This window comes from Lissotriton helveticus, chromosome 5_1 (genome assembly GCF_964261635.1).
Source record: "Lissotriton helveticus chromosome 5_1, aLisHel1.1, whole genome shotgun sequence".
NCBI classification, from domain to species: domain Eukaryota; kingdom Metazoa; phylum Chordata; class Amphibia; order Caudata; family Salamandridae; genus Lissotriton; species Lissotriton helveticus.
The window spans coordinates 771,960,608-771,980,619 of record NC_136065.1 but is presented as its reverse complement, the minus strand read 5'-3'; the positions used below and the strand labels follow the sequence as shown (position 1 = coordinate 771,980,619).

Below are 20,012 nucleotides of genomic sequence, written 5' to 3'. Positions count from 1 at the left end.
TTAAGGTTCCTAACTTCACTGACCCCGTAGCAGCTGAAAATATCCTCGAGAAAGTATACAGTCTCTTGAAACCGCTACTAATACAGGTCAAGGGTTTAGGGGAGCGGATAGATAAATTAGAGCAATCAACCCTTGACGGGTTCCACTCACTCAAAACCACATTTAAACAAATAACCAGAGTGAGTGAAAATAAGGACATGGGCGCAAAGGGGAACGAGCTACGATCACAGAGAGACCCTAAGCCCCCAATATGTCCAGATAAAGTTGTCTCTTATAGTCCATTAATCCCAGCTCCTAAATCTCCTCCCCGTCCGAAAGCAGGACCAAAACAGAAGGGGCCACCATCATATTTAGAGCCAGATAAAAGTAAGCCTAACCCTTTTCCACAAAAGCAGCCACAGTCAGCTAGTGGCAAAATGGAAGGCTCCCAAAAACTAGGCGCATGTAACAAAATTAACGGGTTAGCGCCAGGGAAAGCCCCTAGACCTGTAGTCCAACCTGCTGCCCCAACCACCACCTTACCGGTGCCTAGAAATCTAGTACGACGAATCCCTCCAGTAAACCTCCCACCAGACTGTCAACCTTTTGTTGTTGTTATGGTTAATGTGCCTCCACTAAAAGAAGGCCAGTCGGAAAACCATCAATCACTTAAGAATAAGTGTATCCACTGGCTGAAGGCAAACAGGCCAATCCCGTTGGATGTGGATGGAATCATTCTGGGTGTCCGCAGAGTGGGGTGGGTGGGGCAGGGGAAAAAGACTCAGGAGGGGGATTGTATAATTATAAATTTTCAAGACCCAAGAGTAGTGCCCGCGATTTGTACTCCTATTAAAAATATGGGAGTTGGAGGAGGAGCTTGGCGGGCATCCGTGATGGCCGCTTGAGCACAGCGCTCTCCGGACCCTCGCCGCCCCCGGCACTTTATCCTGACTGAATCCTGATTTCTTACAAGAATTCGTGTGGAGGACGTTTGGCTGATCAGCCTGGCACCTTTCAGAAATTGATTTGGATCTTTTATTCCTGAGATATGATGGTCTGAACTTTTGGACTCCGCCCTCGGGGTGCGCCCGGGACGGGGTGCGGTTCTGTAGCCGTCCTGGAATTGAACAACAACGGCAGGAGATCTGGCCTTGTGGGTCCCCCTTCCTAAGTTTCGGTTTCGATTCTGTTCCGACTTGGGCCACGGGTGTGACTATCGCATTGCGGCTGAGACCTGGAGGCGGATCGGCTGTTGGGTTTACCTCCGGACTATTTGCTGGCTTGGCGACCTCTACCCGAGTTGTGCCCCTCATTTTTGTGTACTTTTGATCCTGTGCTTTGGGTGTTGGGCCCGTCGGCCCTGGTGGCTTGTCCTGTGACGCATCTTCAAAATGGCGGGCAGAGGGGACAGAGAGACGCGCAAGACGAAAGCACCACTGCGCGGAGCCCCGGTTCAATCAAATGTCATGGACCGCTATACTCATTCTAAGGGGTCCCCCGGAGCTGCCCTGCCTGGTTCTAGTACGGCGTCCGAACGAGCTTTTGAAGAGTCGGCGGAGCCCTCCCTACAGGACATCATGGGCGCTATCTCGGGTGTGAGGGAATCCACCGGCCAGCAGTACGAGGCCTTGGCCCATAAACTTGACACCGTGGCTATTGAGGTTAATCTTATTCGTGCTGATCTCGGCAAGACGAATGAAAGGGTGCAATCGTTGGACATTAAATCGTCCAGCCTCACACAGGACGTCTCTGAGCTCCAGACAGAAATCGGCAATCTCCGTCGGGTGCACGACTTCATGACCCGACGTCTGGAGGATTTTGAAAATAGGGCACGTCGCTGCAATGTTCGCCTGGTTGGTGTACCGGAGAACCCTGAACCCCACTCGGTGGATCTCCTGGTTGAGGATCTGGTCTTGAACCATCTTGCCCCTTCCGGCCTTACGAAGTTCTTCACGGTGGAACGCGCACATCGTGTTCCGGGGGGCAAGGTTCGGCCGGGAGCCCCGCCGAGACCCATTGTAGCGAAACTTTTTCACTATAGAGACCGGGACGCTATCCTGCAGGCCTCACGGGTGAAGGGCCCGGTGGCCTTTGAGAATGCTACGGTGAACTTTTACCCGGACTTTTCCCAACAAGTTCAGAAACAACGTATGGAGTTTCGTGGGGCCAAGAAACGTCTTCGGGATCGGGGCTTACGTTATGCTATGCTCTATCCCACCAGACTTCGGATCGAGTATAATGAGCGTACCCTTTTCTTTGATCGCCCAGATGCTGTTAATGACTGGCTAGACTCCTTGCCTGACCGTGCTCCTGAGACTGAATCCGCCGCTCGCCCTGGTGGTGCCGAGGGTGGTGTGGAGATCTGACTGTTTGGCTCACATGTTTTATTTTGAACACATTTTCAGGATTGTTGACCGGCGTTCCTCTGCATTGTGATTATTTCATCTTTCTTTTGTTACTTTTCGTTCTTGATGTTTGTCGGGGGCGGGTGGAACGGAGACCTTTCCTCCTCCGGGGTCTTTGTGTAGACTAGGGGTTATGGGGCGACAGGCACACTGCAGGTTGGGGTGGCTCTTTAGCTTTTTGCAGGGGTGCAGGGTGGGGGGTGTTTCCTTTCAGTTTGGGGGAGGGGGGCTGGGAAGTTCTTTCTTTTTTGTGTGTTGTTTTCAAGGCGAATTGCTCCTGTCTCTGTTGCTGTTTCTGGTGTCCTGCTCGTGGATGGGGGGTATGGGCTCGGGTGGTTGGGATGGGGGGTAGGGGGTTGAAGTTTGTTTCCTGGAACGTTAATGGCCTGGGAGATCGTATTAAGCGCAGTGTGGTCTTGAATTGTATACGGCGTTTGTCACCAGATATTGTTTTCATGCAGGAAACCCATTTGATTGGTAATGTTTGTAATGCGATGAATAGATGGGGCTACCGCCTTGTGGCGCACTCGGGGTTCACCTCCGGATCTAGGGGTGTGGGTATCCTTGTTCGAACCTCCCTCCCCCTGGCGATTGACGAGGTGATTCAGGATGACCGTGGGAGGTATACTGTCTTGGTGGGTAGATATGAGGGCCGCACCCTATCTCTCTTTAATGTTTACGTTCCCCCGGGTTTGCAGACTTCTACTTTCACTGATTTGGGCCGTGTTTTGTTAGATCTCCCTGAAAGTACTCTCTTCCTGGCCGGAGATTTTAATTCGGTGCTTTCCGGCCTTCACGATCGCCATCCCCCTAGGGATACTCCGCAGGCTCAGCAGTGGTTGGGTGGGTTTCTAGATACCTTTGGCCTTGTGGACTGCTGGCGACTTTTGCACCCCACTCAGCTCCAATATACTTTCCATTCTGGGGCTCATGGCAGTCTGTCTCGGCTGGATTATTTCCTGATGCCCGCGGCCCAGTCGTCAGCGGTTCGCGAGATTTTGCATTTGCCGAGGGGTATTTCTGACCACTCGCCGCTTTGGCTTCGTTTCGAGGTTGGGGTGGAGACAGCGGGCCGAGTGGCTCCAATTAACCCATGGTATCTTTCCTCTCCTGTGACTCGTACCCTCTTGCTCAAGTCCATAGATGCATATTTCCTGGAGAACGAGGGGTCGGTCCCTTCGGCTGTGTCCCTGTGGGAAGCCTTTAAAACTGTGATTCGTGGACAGGCCCTCTCCTTGATTGTTGAAGCCAAGAAAGCCGGGAGGAGGGAGGTGGTGGACCTTGAGGGGGAGATCTCTGCTTTGGAGGATGAGTTGGACTCTGGTGTCACGCCTGAGAAGCTCCATGCCCTGGGTCTGAAACAGTTTGCATATAAATCCCTGGTCACAGACGCTGCTAAGGTGATGTTTCGTGAGCAACAAGGCAGATTGTACGATGTGGGTGATAAGGCGGGCAAACTCCTAGCGTGGTTGGACAAGAAGGAAAGAGTGAATCGTGTGGTGCCTGTGATTCAGTCTGCGAGTGGTGAGAATGTGACTGATCCGATTGCCATTGTTGATCGTTTTGCGGAATATTTCCGTGTTGTGTATGCTCCCGTGTCTGAGAGGGACGTGGCTGACTCCCGCTTACTCTTGCGCGATATCACTTTGCCCTGTGTCACCGACCTGGACCGTATTGCTTTGGACTCCCCTTTTACGAATGATGAAATAGCGACTGCTATCCGTTCACTCCGCTCGGGCAAAGCGTTGGGCCCGAACGGGTTGCCCATTGAGTTATACAAGCTACGCCCCGATAAGATGGCGCCGTATCTTCGCGCCATGTTTCTAGAATCTCGTGAACGTAACATCCTTCCTTATGATCAGCGCCTGGCGACAATTGTCGTCATCCCTAAAGATGGAAAACCACGTGACCTCTGTTCCTCATATAGACCCATATCCCTGTTAAATGTTGAACCCAAGGTTTTGGCAAAACTTTTGGCGACTCGTCTCCTCTCGGTTCTCGGGGATTTGGTCCATCCGGATCAGTCTGGCTTTATCCCGCATCGCAACACTGCTTTGAATCTGCGATGCCTTCACGGCGTGGTGGCGAGGGCGGGGCTTCTGACTGAGCCGGCCATTTTGGCGTCCCTGGATGCCTCTATGGCCTTTGATACTGTGGAGTGGCCCTATCTATGGGCGACTCTTGAGAAATTCGGATTCGGGTGCGAGTTTATTAGCTGGATTCAGTTATTGTATGCAGAACCTCTGGCACAAGTTGTGGTAAACGGTAGAGTGTCGGCTCCCTTCTCCTTGGGCAGGGGTACCCGCCAGGGTTGCCCCCTGTCCCCGTTGTTGTTTGCGCTCGCTCTTGAACCATTGGCGGCCTGGCTCCGGTGGGAACCGTCCCTTAAAGGGATTCGCTGGGCCCCGGACTTCAAAGACCGCGTCTCGCTTTATGCGGACGACATCCTTTTGTACCTTACTTCCCCTCGCAAGTCTTTAACTGTTTTATTTGACGTTCTTGTGTCCTTTGGCGCTAACTCAGGCCTCGTCATCAATTGGACTAAATCCTGTGTGTATGTTTTGTCTGGTGTCTTGCCTCCGTTGCCGAGCAGACTTCCTCTTCAGGTGGCCAGGGATGGCTTCAAATACTTGGGAGTTTTTGTTACCTTGGATTCGTCCCTTCGTTTTGATCGTAATCTCCTTCCCCCGTTACTTAGGCTACGTTTGGACGTTGCCCGTTGGCGCAGACTTCCCCTGTCTCCCCTGGGTCGGGCGGCCCTGTTTAAGATGATGTCATTGCCACGGTTTCTCTATGCTCTCCAGAATTATTTTGATCCTATCCCTAAGTCCTATTTTCGGGAGATTGAGAGCCTCCAGAGGCAGCTTATTTGGGATGGGCGTCCGCGCATTGCTCTCGCGAAACTTTCCATCCCGTGGTATGATGGGGGCATGGCGCTCCCCGATATTAAGAGATATTACTGGGCTTCCCATCTGTCCGCTATCAATCACGCTATGTTTTCGCCAGGTCGTAATCCGGCGTTTGAACTGGATAAACTTCAGCTTCCGGGAGGTGACTTTAACAGAGTGCTTTATTCTCGCTCCGCTGGGCGCCATCTTGTGGGACCTACACTGACTGCTTTGACGGTGTGGCGTGCCGCGAATGTGAGCTTGGGATGGGAGGGTCGCTTGACGTTGGCGACGCCGCTTTATGCTTCAGAACGTCTGGGCGGTCTTTGGTCTTCCAAGGGTTTCGACCGTTGGGACATGATTGGGATTTCCAAGGTGGGGGATGTGTACTCTAAGGGTTCTGTGCGTTCGTTTCAGGCCCTCCAGGCTGACTATGGCCTGAGTGGTCGGGAATTCTTTCGTTATTTACAGCTCAGACACGCCCTGACTTCGGTGTTTGCTCCTGGTGAGATTCCACCTGACTCTTCCCCCCCTTGAAGACCGTATCCTTGATGGACATCTTCCTGACAGCACTATTTCCCTGATCTATAAAAAGTTGATTAACAATCGGTCCGACTTATTGGCCCGACTTCGGGAATTGTGGACGGGTGATGGGTTGGAACTTGACGATGAGGATTGGCAATCGGCCCTCTCCTCCCCGAAGGAGGTGGCTATTCCGGCTCGTCTCCGTCTGGTTCAATTGAAGATCCTTCATCGGGTGTACGTGACGGGACCGCGACTGGTGGTGATGGGCTTTTCCTCCGATGGACTGTGTAAGCGTGGGTGTGGATTGCGTGCTACTTTCCTACATATTCTCTGGGAGTGCCCGGTGGTGGCTGCTTATTGGGCGGCCGTGCTTGACGTGATGGCTGTGGTGACAGGTGTGTCCTTGTGTCCGGAACCCCGTCGATGTCTTTTGAATGTTTGGGAGCCCACGGATTATTCGGTGGCGCAGACTAGATGGGCCACCCTGGGATATATGGTTGCGAAGCGAGACATTGCACAACTCTGGGGGGCCTCCAGGCCCCCGGACCTCTCGAAATGGGAGGATAACATGGATTGGTCCATGTTCCGTGAGAAAACTGTCTATGTGGCCAGGGGTAGACCCAGGGCATGGGTGAAGATGTGGGGTCACTGGAACGACTACCGTGGCGACATTTGTACTCCTCCCCTTGTGGGCACTGTTGGGCTTGCCCTGTCTCCATAGGCGGGCGTTCTTGGAACCTTTCATATAGGGGTTGTGCTGGTGTCTCCGGCCCTCCCCCTTCTCTTTTTTGTACTGACTTCTGGGTCCCTTCCCCCCCCCTCCCTCCGAGCTCCTCGGTGCTTGGTGTTTTGCTACTGTACTTCTGTTGCTGTCCCCCCCTTACATCCATTGAGCTGACCTTCGGTACTATACTTTCGCCTTTTGTGTGTGTTTGTTTTTCATATAAATAAAATCTGTTTTTGTCCTGTAAATAGAGCTGAGTATTGCATTGTTGATCGACTTTTACCTCTGCGGGCATATATGATATGTGTCCATTCCTCTTTTAGCGGCCAGCCCGTGTGGTTGTAGGCCCATCCTTGTACTTTTTTGCTTACTCAAATAAAGGTTTTTAAAAAAAAAAAAAATAAAAAAATAAAAAAAAAAATATGGGAGTTCCAGGGGTTAAACTGGTAGATCTTTCTTATTTTTACCCCAGGCAAAGTGTTGTCCTAATTGGAGGAAGTTCAAGTCCCCCTGTTTCTGGTCAAAATTGGGCTGGGGTCACGGGAGGTCCAAGGGAGAACCAATTGTGGGCACCAGGGCCTCATTGACTGGAAATCGAGAGTAGAGTAGAGCCATCAGGAGTACCATCTACCCATGCAAACCTTGTAAGTGGGATAGCAGCCTCTTTAGTCACCCCCCAAGATCGCTGCTCCCCTCAAATACCCTTGAGGAGGACCATAGACAGGGACACTCTGGCGCCCAACGACACTTCAGCTGTGACGGACCTAGTTTTTAAGGTTTGCAGCTGGAATGTCGCAGGGATTGCAAGAAAATTGGCTATACCTGAATTCACTGCATGGGCTGATGAGCACTCTCTGTGCCTTTTCCAAGAGACATGGAGCTTGGTGCCGGTTCATAGGGTGGGTTTTTTCTTCCTATTCCTCCCCGGCACAAGTCTCGGTATCAGGGAGAGGGCGACCTTCGGGTGGCCTTCTCATATGGGTCGCAGCCTCCTTAGACTGCAGAGTAGTGGAGTTTCCCACAGGCTGCCCGGACATACAAAACATTACCCTAATAGATCAAAGGGGAAGAATTGTCTTAAATGTTTTCAATATTTACGCCCGGGGAACCAAGGGAGGGAGGAAGTCTCCCGTAATATCACTCCTCGAGACCCTGCTAAAAAACTCCCCTCACAAGACGCGTACATTGGTTGCGGGCGATATGAACTGTACGTTCGAGCCCCTGGGCTCGGACGTTTCCCTCGACCAAGATGAGGATGATAGTAGGTTGGGGATTCCGGTACTGGAAATCCCACCGATCAGAAGGTGGACAGAAGTGGCGCTCCAGATATACTCCCTGAGCCTTGAATTTAATTTAATGGCAGCAAACGGGAGGACAACCTCGGATAGGGGGGGTGTCCACACGTACAACAGGCCAGGACACACCTCTAGGTTAGATTATATCCTGATAGATGTGTGTCTATGGTCTTACGTAAGGGACATGCAGGTGGTCCCTACGACTGAGAGTGACCAAAACTCACTCTCTTTAAGTATGGATCAGTGGTGGTGCCCCTTAAGAAAGGATAATATTTACCCGGTAGCTGCACCCCCGGATGATTCTGAAGTCTCCCCCTGTGGAAGACGAATAAAATGGGCGAAATTGGTTCTTTCCGAGGGAAAGGTAAGGGAAATTCAAACCCTCTTAAATCATGCGGTAACAAACCTCGGACCCTCCCTAGAAGGGGTGGGCAGAGCGAGTGGGCTTTTTGTCTCCTTGGTAGAAGCCTTATCTAGCGTGTTTACCTCACATCCCAACAAGTTAGGCAACAAAGAATTTAGAAAACCTGTTGATGGTTGGTATACCCAAACATGTAGGGATCACAAGGCAAAGTTAGTTGAGGCAGTTAAACACAAATCCCGAGGTGAGATACAGGAAACAAGGAAGGCCTATAACAAGTCCCTTAAATTTGCTAGAGGGGAGTGGGAAGACAAATTCTGGGAAGACCTGCTCCAGGCTAGTAAAGTTAGGGATTCAAGGGCCTTTTGGAATCTCATAGCCACACGGAATAAACCTGATGGATCTATGAGACCCTGCAACATCCCTCCTCAAAACTGGATAAAACACTTCGGGACCCTATACCTCCCTCCAGATGGGGAACTAAATGCCGGGAGGGAGCTTACACTAGCAATTGAACCCCATGCCTATGATCTCTTCACTCCCCTAGAGATTGAGGGGGTTATAGGATGGGTAGCGCCTCGCAAGGCAGCGAGCCCAGATGGCCTTCCAGGGGATCTTATGAAGGCATACCCAGCGGAATGGGGAAGGGTCATTGCCGCTCTCTTAAACGACATCATGATGGGAGGGGCAGTGCCAGAATCCTGGAAAGGGGCGGTGGTGGTCCCGATTTACAAAAAAGGGTGTAGGGAAACCCCGGGGAACTACCGCCCCATAAGTCTGATAGACTCCACCCAAAAGATAGCTGGTAAAGCTATCCTTGGAAGGATCCTACATTGGGTGGAGGAGAATAAAATCCTATCAGATTTTCAGGCAGGTTTTCGGGCTGTATGGGGACAATAGAGCAGGTGTTTAGGTTGGCACTACTGGGGTGGAAGGTGGTGGAACTGGGCAAGGGTAGTCTTTACTTGGCCTTTATAGACCTGAAGACTGCCTTTGACCTAGTCCCCCGGGAAGAGCTTTGGAGGGTGCTTAACGAGTTGGGATTACCTCCTTACATCTTGTCCCTCCTCATTAGTCTCCATGCCCATACCTTTGCACAGGTCCGTTGGGGTAAAAACGGAGAGCTCACTGAGAAGATACCAGTGTCCAGGGGCGTAAGACAGGGCTGCGTCTTGGCGCCCACCCTATTTTCACTATATGTGAATGGGGTGGTAAAACATCTTCAACAAGAACCAGCCGACGCCCCCTGTCTCGGAGGAGTCCGTATCCCCACCTTGCTTTTTGCGGACGACACGCTTCTGATCTCGAAGACCCCTCAAGGCCTGCAGAAATTGCTAACACGTTTTCAGGAGTTTTGTGCTGCAAAAGGTTTAATAATAAATGTGGACAAAACAAAATATCTAGTTTTAAATCCACCTAGGAAACTGGGCCGCCCACCTACACTTAACTCGGTTGCCTTAGAGAAAGTAGCCGAATTCGATTACCTGGGTATTCGGATTACGGATAAGTTGACTTGGGCAAATCACATTGACAAAATGGTCCTAAACCATAGGAGAGTTGGAGGAGCCCTCATAAGGGAGTTCCGGGCCTCACCTAGGAGATCGCTTACCCCAGTAATCAATATCTACAAGGCCAAAGTAGTGACATCAGCCTTGTATGGGGCAGAGCTGTGGGGCCACTGCCGTTTGGATGCCCTAGCGATAGCGGAGAGCAAGCTTCTAAAGTCCATTATCTCTATCCCATTGAGCACACCAACTGTACCAGTGTTGTTGGATACGGGCTGTAAAAACATTAAAGATCAGGCTCAGCTTCGCCCGCTCCTGCTATGGACACGAATCTGGAGGGGTGAAGAATTAAAATCCTACGCTGAGGGTCTGGGGGAAATAATGAGTCTGGGGGGTTGGGCTAAGATCAGATGGTTAAGGGAAACTAAAAAGCTCTTGGAGAAGATCGGACTAGGGGACTGTTGGTCATCGCGTTCAGCCCCTCCAAAAGAAGTGGTCAAGACGCTTTACTGGAAATGGACGGCGGAGCGCCTAATTACAAACTCGAACCACTGTAAGTCCACTGTCTCCTTCCTACATATTAAAGACTTTGTGGCCTTTGAACCCTACCTGGACCTGATCACCCTCCCCCTTGACCGAGCTCTTTATTTTAAATTTAGAGTTGGATCTCTCCCGCTAGGTGCTGTGGTATCGAAGTGGACATCAGCGGCCCGATCTTCCCCTAACTGTGCTTGTTGTCCGCACAAGGTTGAATCCATTGCTCACGTCCTATTTGAATGCCCGGACTATGCAAGGCCCAGGAGCTTCTGGTTGAAACCTCTCTTCCGAAATATGGGTACACGTAGCCACCTAGTAGCCTTGCGCATCCTAATTACGGACACTTCCCCCCCTATTGTGTGTGGAACAGCAACATTTTTAAAACAGTTTTGGCTTATTCGTTGTAAGAGATTGTCAGTAGCGGTTTAATTCTCTTTTTTAGCTAATTTATCAATGGGCACTTCATGTCCTTTTATCCCTTTTAAATGTGTTTTATACTGACTTCTTAAAGCAATGTTTTTTTGTACACTGTAATGATTATATTGTAAATGTGCTTATAAGATATCTTGCATATCGAATAAAAGCTTATGACTGACTGACATAGTTTGGCTGCTTGTTGGACTTGAAACACTGTCCCAGAAAAGTTCTAAGTTTAGCCATATAAGCTATCTTCCCTCTTTTGCTAAAAATCGTTAACAGCTCTTGAAGTACATGGAAAGTAAAAGCGATAATTATCCACCCCTTGAATAGTCCTAATTTGAATGCCATAGATGCCATGAACTTCCAGGCCTAGCTATTTAAGCGAGTGGTAATTAATCCGATCCTCGACTTTATAGACCTTTACTCAATCCGACAAGCATTTGAAACAAAGTTGCACCCTGAAATTGGCACAGAAGTGGTTGTAGCCTTAGTGCTGGATGAGTTGCATGTGTGTTCGATGGATGGCATTGTTAGGGCCCTAATCCTTTTGAATGTTTTGAAGGCTTTCAAATTCACCACCTATCAGACCCTCTTGCGTCATCTTGCTATATTCTTCTTAATTGGAATGGCGGTATAATGTATTAAGTTATTTCCTAATACAAGACCTCTGTGAGTTTAGCTGAGCTCCTTTACTTCACCCACAGGTGAGTCCCTGTGGGACCCTCGAACTTGCCTCTCTCCCTGCTCTTGTTCATTGTCTGTATGACACCTCTGGCCCAGCTGCAGCATGGAATTGGTATATGTTTCTGTATGAGAATGAGCAACATGCAGATTATGTTAGACTTTAGGAGAGGGGTTGGCCTCTGCAGCGGCGTTGGGGATGAATATCCGTTGCTTTACGTGAACCCCCTCTAAATCAGAAACTGTGCTCACTCACAACTTTCTCAACAGTTGAATTGGAACCTTAAGGCATAGCTCCATAGACACATGCCTCACTCCTTCAAATATTGAGAGAAACACGGGGGACCCGATCGGTTGTAACCTATGTTATTCAATCAAATTTCAGCAGTTATAGTGCCTGTTATTTCTACCTATCTGTGTGACCAAGGATTTTCCGTTCTTTTGTTTCTCACACGAAATTACTGTGCTAACTACTTAATCAGATTGAAACATGTCCCTATATGTGGGACAGCTGAGCAAGAAGGTGAACAAATTAAAGAACATTCAACATGTTGCTGCTAGACTTTTGATGTTTGGTGGTGTGGAAATTAGACTCCCGCTCCGAACACATTAGACAGATCAATGGCTTTCAGTGAAGAAAGAAGATATTTAAAAAAAATTATTTTTGCACATCATTCTTCACATTTTCTGTATGTCGAGACCTAGCTTTTTGCTAAAAGAAAGGTATTCATGAGTGCCATCTGGAAAACTTTGTGCCGCTACATCTTTTGTCTGTTCTCAAATTTTGATGAAGAGTGTGTGTTGGAAAAGCCTTTCGAATGCCAAGAATCAAACTCTGGAAATCCGTGCTGAGAGATGAAAAAACATCTAGCCTATGTAAAATGCAAAGACCTGGCAATGTGACGGCTTTTCACTACACTAAGAACACTAATCGGTGTTTGTATGCTCCACCAAAAGGTATAATGGTTAGATAAAGAGACTCATGGTACACTTGTGGGATTGTTGAGAGTGTAAAGGAATCATGATGTTGGAGGTGATCTTATTGGGGTATCTGCCCCACATTTGAACAATATACTGTTGGCAGTAGGAAAACATTCATTAGTAAATATTCTACTTAGTAGAGGGAAGACTAATATCCAAGGTTTTATTTCTGTTTTAGTAAGTTGTGTATGGTTAAAACGTACATCAAGATGATTCAAAATGTTTACATTTGAAATCCCCGATTGGGATTGTGACTGGCTAGCAAATCTCTTTCTCCCTTCTCCCACCCACCCCCGCCCTCGTACAGGTATATGTTGAGATAGGCAGTGGAAGATTCACAAATGCTACACAAACAAATAAAACATGATATTTTGTCTCCCTGTATGTAAAGGTCGAAAAAGCAAACAGCATTGTAGTGATAGGAGGTGGTGCTGCTGGTGTGGAGATGGCTGCTGAGGTGAAAACTGATTATCCAGATAAAGAGGTATGTACTACTCATCATGTTGCTCCCTTCTTCACTATTTTCTGCGGTGTGCAATCTGCTTATTTATTTTATTATTGTTGGTTTATATGGCTCCAATAGCCACCACCAGACAGTTTCAGGTTACAATGCAACAATAATGGACTGTACTGCTCATAAACATAAGAACACAAAAAGAGGTGCTTTTGAATCCATGTTTGTAGTAGGTAATATCTACCTGTCAGAAGTATACATTTGCAGCATCAGACTTGCATACAATTGATTTTGGGCTGTTAGGACTCGTTAGGTCCTGGGTTTTCACTGTTCCAGATCCCCATTACTCCCCCGCATCTTAAAGATTGAAAAGGGAGAGCTAAGTCAAAAGACAGGAAATGAGTAGGAAGGAAAGAGTAGTATTCCTATCCAAATGTGTGTTGCAGAAAGGAGCAAGTGCGAGCGAAGAGTGGAGACATATGTTTTAGGCAACTTCTGTTGCTGGGACAACCTCCCCGGATGGGTAGAGACATCACTTCCTCTATTTAGAACTGTTTGGTGTGACAAGGTGAAAGTGGGGAGCCGCTTCTTGCTATTTACTGGAATAAAACACATAAACCATGAAATTACGCTAAGCTGTGATAAAAGTGATCCGTTTTAGCACAAGGGGAACAGGGTGAAAGTAAGAGTGCTTGCATGTTGTATATAAAGCCATGCCCTTCTCCAAGGGACTGGTTGAAACTGTGTGTCGAGGTAAGACAGACAGGTACATAAATAGAAGTATTATTACCACGAACATAAATATCAAAGAAAAGTATAACTGTAAGTAGCCCAGCAAGAGCAATGTTTTATTAACTCCGTTCATGCGCAGCTTCTGCTGGTTCCAGCTCACACACATAATCCTAAAGGACAATGCGCCATCACTCACAGAACTATCACAGGACATACCATCAAGAAGCAAATGGCATTCACCAATTATAACACATCTCTCTCTTTTACCAAACATCCAAAAGAATGAACCTCACGTTCCCAAACAGAACACGCCCCAATTCATCCAACCATGCTAACCAATGTATTCCAAAGACTCAAGTACAAAGTGCCACTGCCCAAACCTTTTCAAGCAACAGCACCAACTGCAACACAAACAGCCTCACCTTGCACAATTCTTGTATCGTGGCATAACATGCCTAGACCCAAGAAGATAGCCCCCCGCCCACCTGTAGAGTTTAGTGAATCTAAATACCACATCTCATTCATGCTCATCCCGCCCATTATAAACACACAAGAACTGTCACAGCAGCATGGAGAATGCACCCTATCGTACAGCCCCCTTGCATCCACTCTAGCCCCCAAGGAGGGTAGGAAATTTGGGCACACCACCTAAAGAAATTAGACGGTGACCAATGTCACCGTCTCCCATGGGGCTCAACTTATAAACTTCAATCAATCAATCAATCAATCATAGCATTTGTATAGCGCACTACTCACCCGGGAGGGTCTCAAGGCGCTTGGGGGAAGGGGGCAGCTACTGCTTGAACAGCCAGGTCTTGAGCTGTCTCCTGAAGGCGAGATGGTCTTGGGTCAGCCGAAGGTGGATGGGGAGGAAGTTCCATGTCTTGGCCGCCAGGTAGGAGAAGGATCTTCCACCCCTACTAAACACTTACCTGATAAATATGCAATTTAACAAACCAACCTACGCTCACATTTTGGACATGCAACACAAAGAGCCTAAAACTAAACCTTCCTTAAGTGACATCATTAATCCGTTGCCTAAACAAGTGCACAAAAGTACAGGAAATATACACCATACATAATTCTGCCCTACCGTGCACCACAGCCCGATCTTAAACATAAGAAGCCAGAACCCAGTGGAACATGAAGAGTGTAAAAAGGCACCTTACAATGGAAGAGGTAAGTACATCAATCCCCACCGGTCCAGCCACATGGAGCAAGTCCACTGGTACTTTCATTACACCAACATCTAGTGGTAGAACTGACGAGTAGCATGCAACAAATTACAAACATTCTTATGTGCAAACATCGTGCACAAACAACTTCAACATCCCATAACATGCAAGCATTGCATTAGTTGCAGCACAAGGAACAAGAGCAAAACAATCGCAGTTCACACTTTACACCACCACGGTGCACATTTAATCTGCCTGCCCAATCAACACCTCCTTCTACAAATGAGCGTTTACTTACAGAAAAACATTTCTGTAACACCTTTTCCCAAACCTCTTAACCCATTAGAAGGAAACACCAATGCATGAACATAATACATTTTCTATTATGTAACCTGTTGATGTTATGGAGCATTTTTGTATTCTATTTCCCCCAAAGACAATATGCACTACATCTAACTAAGGTATATAACATGGAAAAACAGCAGTTCCATGAGCCAGCATGTTTCTTATCTGGGTTCATTACAAAACAATATTAAATGTTCCATCAACTTTGACAAGGCACAGTCAGGCTTTTATCAATAGGAGAAATGCATTCTCCTGGCATCCTTTACCAATCAGCATCTCAAAAGTAGAAAGGATTTCAACATGGATATCAAGTAAACAAAGTGCCTGGAGTAGCATAAGTGATATCAGACTAATTATATCACATGCCTTGCTTCCCCGATCACAGATTTGTATGGGCAGTGGCATGCTGATGCGCTCCCGGTGTGAGCTTCCCCCGGGCAGTTTCGACCCTGCACCGCGCTTGCCGTGCAGACCCCGGGTCACGTCCCCTGGCTTCCCCACCTGATTGCTCAGGGCCCCTGTAACCACTGCGGCGGGATTGGATTTGGCACCAGAGCCATCGGAAACCTTGGGACCTCACTGCCACTGCAACGGTCGGTCCGGCCACCACCTATTAGCCAAGCGGTCGATCGGGAACGCAGGTACAATGGGACACGACCCGAGCCTCCGAGCCTCCAAGGGTTGCTGCTCCTAAAGTGCCCCTGAGGCGACTTGGTGCTATTGTCTTCGTGGGGGATAGTTTTCTCCATTTTGAGGCTGTGTTGGCGTGCCCCGAACTCTGACTCGCAGAGTTCATCGCACTAAGACTTCAGTGCCTTTCAGAAGTGGTGGATTCCTTTGCGGCAGGGCTCCAGGTTTCGAGATATCGACGTTCCCGGTTGCGACCTGGAACAAAGTCTCCTGGGGTTTGGAACTTATTCGCAGCTCGGCCCCGCCCTCGCAGGTTCAGTTTAGCTCAGCTGAAAACAATGGCTGATTGAAACGGAAAGGTTTATATCAAAGCAAATAGCTCAGCTCGACCAACTCTCCTCTCAAGCACAGCCCTCCGCCTACTAAGGGATACGGTTTTTGCCATCAAAAATACGGCCGCATCATTGCTCATCTTTTTAAGGTAACGATACCTCCTTCATGGTTGGTCTTTTGACTTTATCAGTTATCTTTTTATTTATACTATTTCCTGTTCAGCACTTTTGGTGTCAATTACATTTATTTTTAAGATGGCATTGCCCTCAGTTTGTATCTTCTCAAAGTGGCCGTGGTTGCAAATACAAATGACTAAGAGCCCACCCCAATCCAAGACTAATGCCTGTTTTTTAGGTCTCGACCTGCGTAGGCTGTGCTTGCGCAGTCTCGCCGGCGAGATCTTATGTTTTCCAGAGTGGACTTGAAACCGCCCCTCTTCTCCATTGGCTGGCATCCTAAACGGAGGCCAGCCATTGGAGAAGACGGGCGTCTGTCCATTTAAGCCCCGTCTTTTTCGGATTGAGGGGCGTATTTTTTTAGGTTCTTCCTCTCCTCTTCCCATTGGCTGGAATTTTCAATTCCAGCCAATGGGGAGAGGAGAGAAAGAAAAATACGCCCCCGAATCCAAAAAAGACAGGGCGATTCTCTGAGCCATTTCTGCTGGACCTTGGAGAAACATGGTGGTGTCACGGCGTGGTCCACTTTCCTGCTGGAGCTCGCTTTGCTGCCATCTACCGAGGGTAAGTATCCGGCCTCTAGTGACGGCCCTTTTGCCCTGCTCCCTGCGAGACCCGTTGTAGATCGCAAATCGGCCCGATCTCGAGCTACTCGTCCTTTGATCCCTGCCACTGACAATCATGAAATGGCGGCCGCGGCGCCCTGGAAAACGGCCGGAGACACTAGCGCGCTGACTGGAGCGGCGCTGACGGTCTGGGGAGACGGAGACCTGCTGTGCTCCTGGCCCCAACTAGCTGTGGACCTACTGGGCGTGGAGTGATGCCCGAGACGAAAGGAGACTGTCCTCTGGTGCTGTTGCCCTCTGACAGTGCATTGCAGAGGCGTCTACAGCATTGGAGGACCCGGACGGAACCGTGCTGGACTGCCGCGGTGAGTGCTACGCGCTGGCTGGGGGCCCTTGCTGCGGGTGCTGTGGGGCCCGCATCTCCCCTGTGTTGGTCCGGTGCGGCGAGAGGGAGTACTACCCCCTACCTGGCTGGCTGCGGCAGCGGCCGGGCGGAACGTGGCGAGAGGGCTCACCGGCGCTCGGCCCAGTGCGTTGTTACCCTAGAAGCACTGGCTGCGCTGGGGGACTGTGGCGCGATCAGAGACTCTGGCTCCCTTTCCAGCGGCTGACCTGCCTGCGCTGCTGCGGCTGTGACCGCCCCAGGGACCCTGCTGCACACGGGGACTGTTGTGCAGCCGTTGGGCGGTGCGGCCAGATGAGCATAGAAGACCGCCATATTTCCTAATGGCCTGCTGAAATAGTGGCAAGGCCTAAGACCTGCTGGGCCCCTTGCGGGACTTGACCCCCCCCCCCCCCCCCTCCTGGGCACTGCGGTGAGTGGAGGCGGAGGGGTGGCTGCCCCCAACTAAGATTGCGCCAGCGGGGGCTCCAGGGACGATAACCTGGTCAACTCCATATTTCTGGATTCAAGGCCGCTGCCTGCCATGCGCCGTGCCCGGGAGGCTGCGACCACATACGCTAGAGGGTCACCCACCGGAAGAGACACTTGGCTGCCTATTTGATACCCATACAGGCCTCCAGTCCACTAATTCACTCCAACATCATCATCCATTCTATATTTGCGAGCCGATCTCACACAACTCGCCTGCACTCAACACATACCCATGTGAGATCAGGGTGTGTGGTTTTCTTCCCCACTGCCCAAGCCGACCTTGAAGCACCTAAGTAAGCAGCATACTGTGCTTTTGTGTGAGCGTCTGTGCGTGTATGAGGGGGTGTGTGCGGACGCACGTGTGTGTGTGCGCCTGTGCGTGTATGAAAGACTATGTTCACATTTCTGTGTGCTTGTGCATGTCTGTGCGTGTGATGGTGTGGACATGTATTTGGGTGTTTTTGTATTAAAGCATGTGATTCTATGTGTGCTTATGTTGGTGTGAGCAGATGTTTCTGTGTGTGTGGCTCTGTGTGTGTGTGGCTCTGTGTGTTTGGCTCTGTGTGTGTGTGTGGCTCTGTGTGTGTGTGTGGCTCTGTCTGTGTGTGTGTGGCTCTGTGTGTGTGTGTGGCTCTGTCTGTGTGGCTCTGTCTGTGTGTGTGTGTGTGTGTGGCTCTGTTTCTGTGTGTGTGTGTGGCTGTGTATGTGTATGGCTCTGTCTGTGTGTGTGTGGCTGTGTGTGTGTGTGTGGTTCTGTGTGTGTGGCTCTGTGTGTCTGTGTGTGTGAGTGGGTGCGTGTGGCTCTGTGTGTGGCACTGTGGGTGTGGGTGGGTGCGTGTGGCTCCGTGTGTGTGTGCGTGTGGCTCTGTGTGTGGCTCTGTGTGTGTTTGTGGGTGCAATTGCAATAGGTCTCGCATTTGCGAGAGATTAAGCTATTGGCATTGTAAATGACAATGCCATTTATTGATATGTTTTAAAAACAAAAATAATGTCATGAGCAATGCCAATAGCTCTAACTTTAACAAAGATGAGACCATTGCATTGTAAATGCTTGTCTCTTTTCTCTGTCCCTTTGTTGACCACTTGGAGTCTTAACTGAAATAGGACTATTCTTCCCTTTACAGTCCTGTGGACAGAGAAATAGGACTACTAGTGATGTCCATCAGAACCACATCAGCCCTAGAGTTCATAGAAATAGGGCTACACTGGCTGCCCACACACTTAATGGATTTAGACATGGGTCTACATATTGGGAATGTGTCGGCCATCTTAGACTGCCTTTTCCATTGAGTGCACGTAGCCTATCACTTCAGATTGTCCACACACTTAATGGACATAGACAAAGGACTACACAATGACAATGTGTCGGACATCTTAGAACTATCCTTACAATTAAGTGTCCGCAGACCTTCACTCCAGTTCGAGAATCTCCACTCTTTCTTCTGGTGTCATACCCCACCCTATTCTTTCCCCAAACCTTGGTCTTTCCCCTTCCTCCCTCTTTCCCACCTCTTCCAACATGAATCTTGATATCCAACATGAATCTTGAGATCCCACCCCCGTTTTCTCCTACGACTATCTAGCCACTTCCTTATAGGTTTTTTTCCCATCCTCCTACAGCACGCCTCCACACTTACCAGGTACCCGCACAAGGCTCTTTCTCACCTTCCCTCCCACTACATTTCATCACCATTCCCGCCCACTTTCGTGAACTCAATCTAACTCTACACCCGCACCTCGGACTACAACCAGAACTCCTGATACCCTGCCCCCGCCTCCCACACAGCCCGCTAACAACTACCCACAGCCACCTCCTTAGTGACTGTCCTCCCTCATCCGTACCGACCCCCCTCTTCACACCCCTCTCCTCATACCATGCTCCCTTTCCCTTTCACACTCTATTCTCATATCATCTCACCTTCTGTACTGCCCTCATAATGGAACTCGCAGGCACACAAACCTACAACATCATTTACCCTTTCAACCTCACAAAAAAATCAGCCAAACGATTCAAACATAATTCTATAAAACGGCACCCGGAAACACTCTTTGCCGATCCCTAATTCTCAACACACAACGGGATCACAACCACTGACCTCATTTTCCACACAAAGCGAATAGCCCAATGGAGGAAAGCATTCCTCACCTCACTCTCGATCTCTTCTTCGAGGAAAACCGCACATGGTATTATCTTCTGTATTTCACCCTTCCAGCTCTTCCATGAGACAGCAACCATCACCATATACAATAACGGTATTATCCTCATCCAAGCCACAGACCGCAATCTTAATCTCTTGGACAACATCTTCCCTACCATCAAAAACCTAGTGTCCAAACCCCATGTGGTTACCCAATCTCCATCCAGTACCATTCGCACAGGGAGTCACTTCACTCAACCAGTCTGAAAACCCTGACCCCCAACCTCC

General features: G+C 49.2%; 1 protein-coding gene across 3 annotated transcripts in view; it reads left to right on the top strand.

Moving 5' to 3' along the window:
* The window catches only part of AIFM2 (AIF family member 2, ferroptosis suppressor), a 556,015-nt gene that overhangs the window by 153,278 nt on the left and 382,725 nt on the right, over positions 1-20,012 (top strand). For all 3 annotated transcript variants that reach the window (XM_078643245.1, XM_078643244.1, XM_078643243.1), the window contains exon 5: positions 12,693-12,785. In XM_078643245.1, coding sequence (XP_078499371.1) covers positions 12,693-12,785 — 93 coding nt within the window. The remainder of the gene's footprint in view (positions 1-12,692; positions 12,786-20,012) is intronic.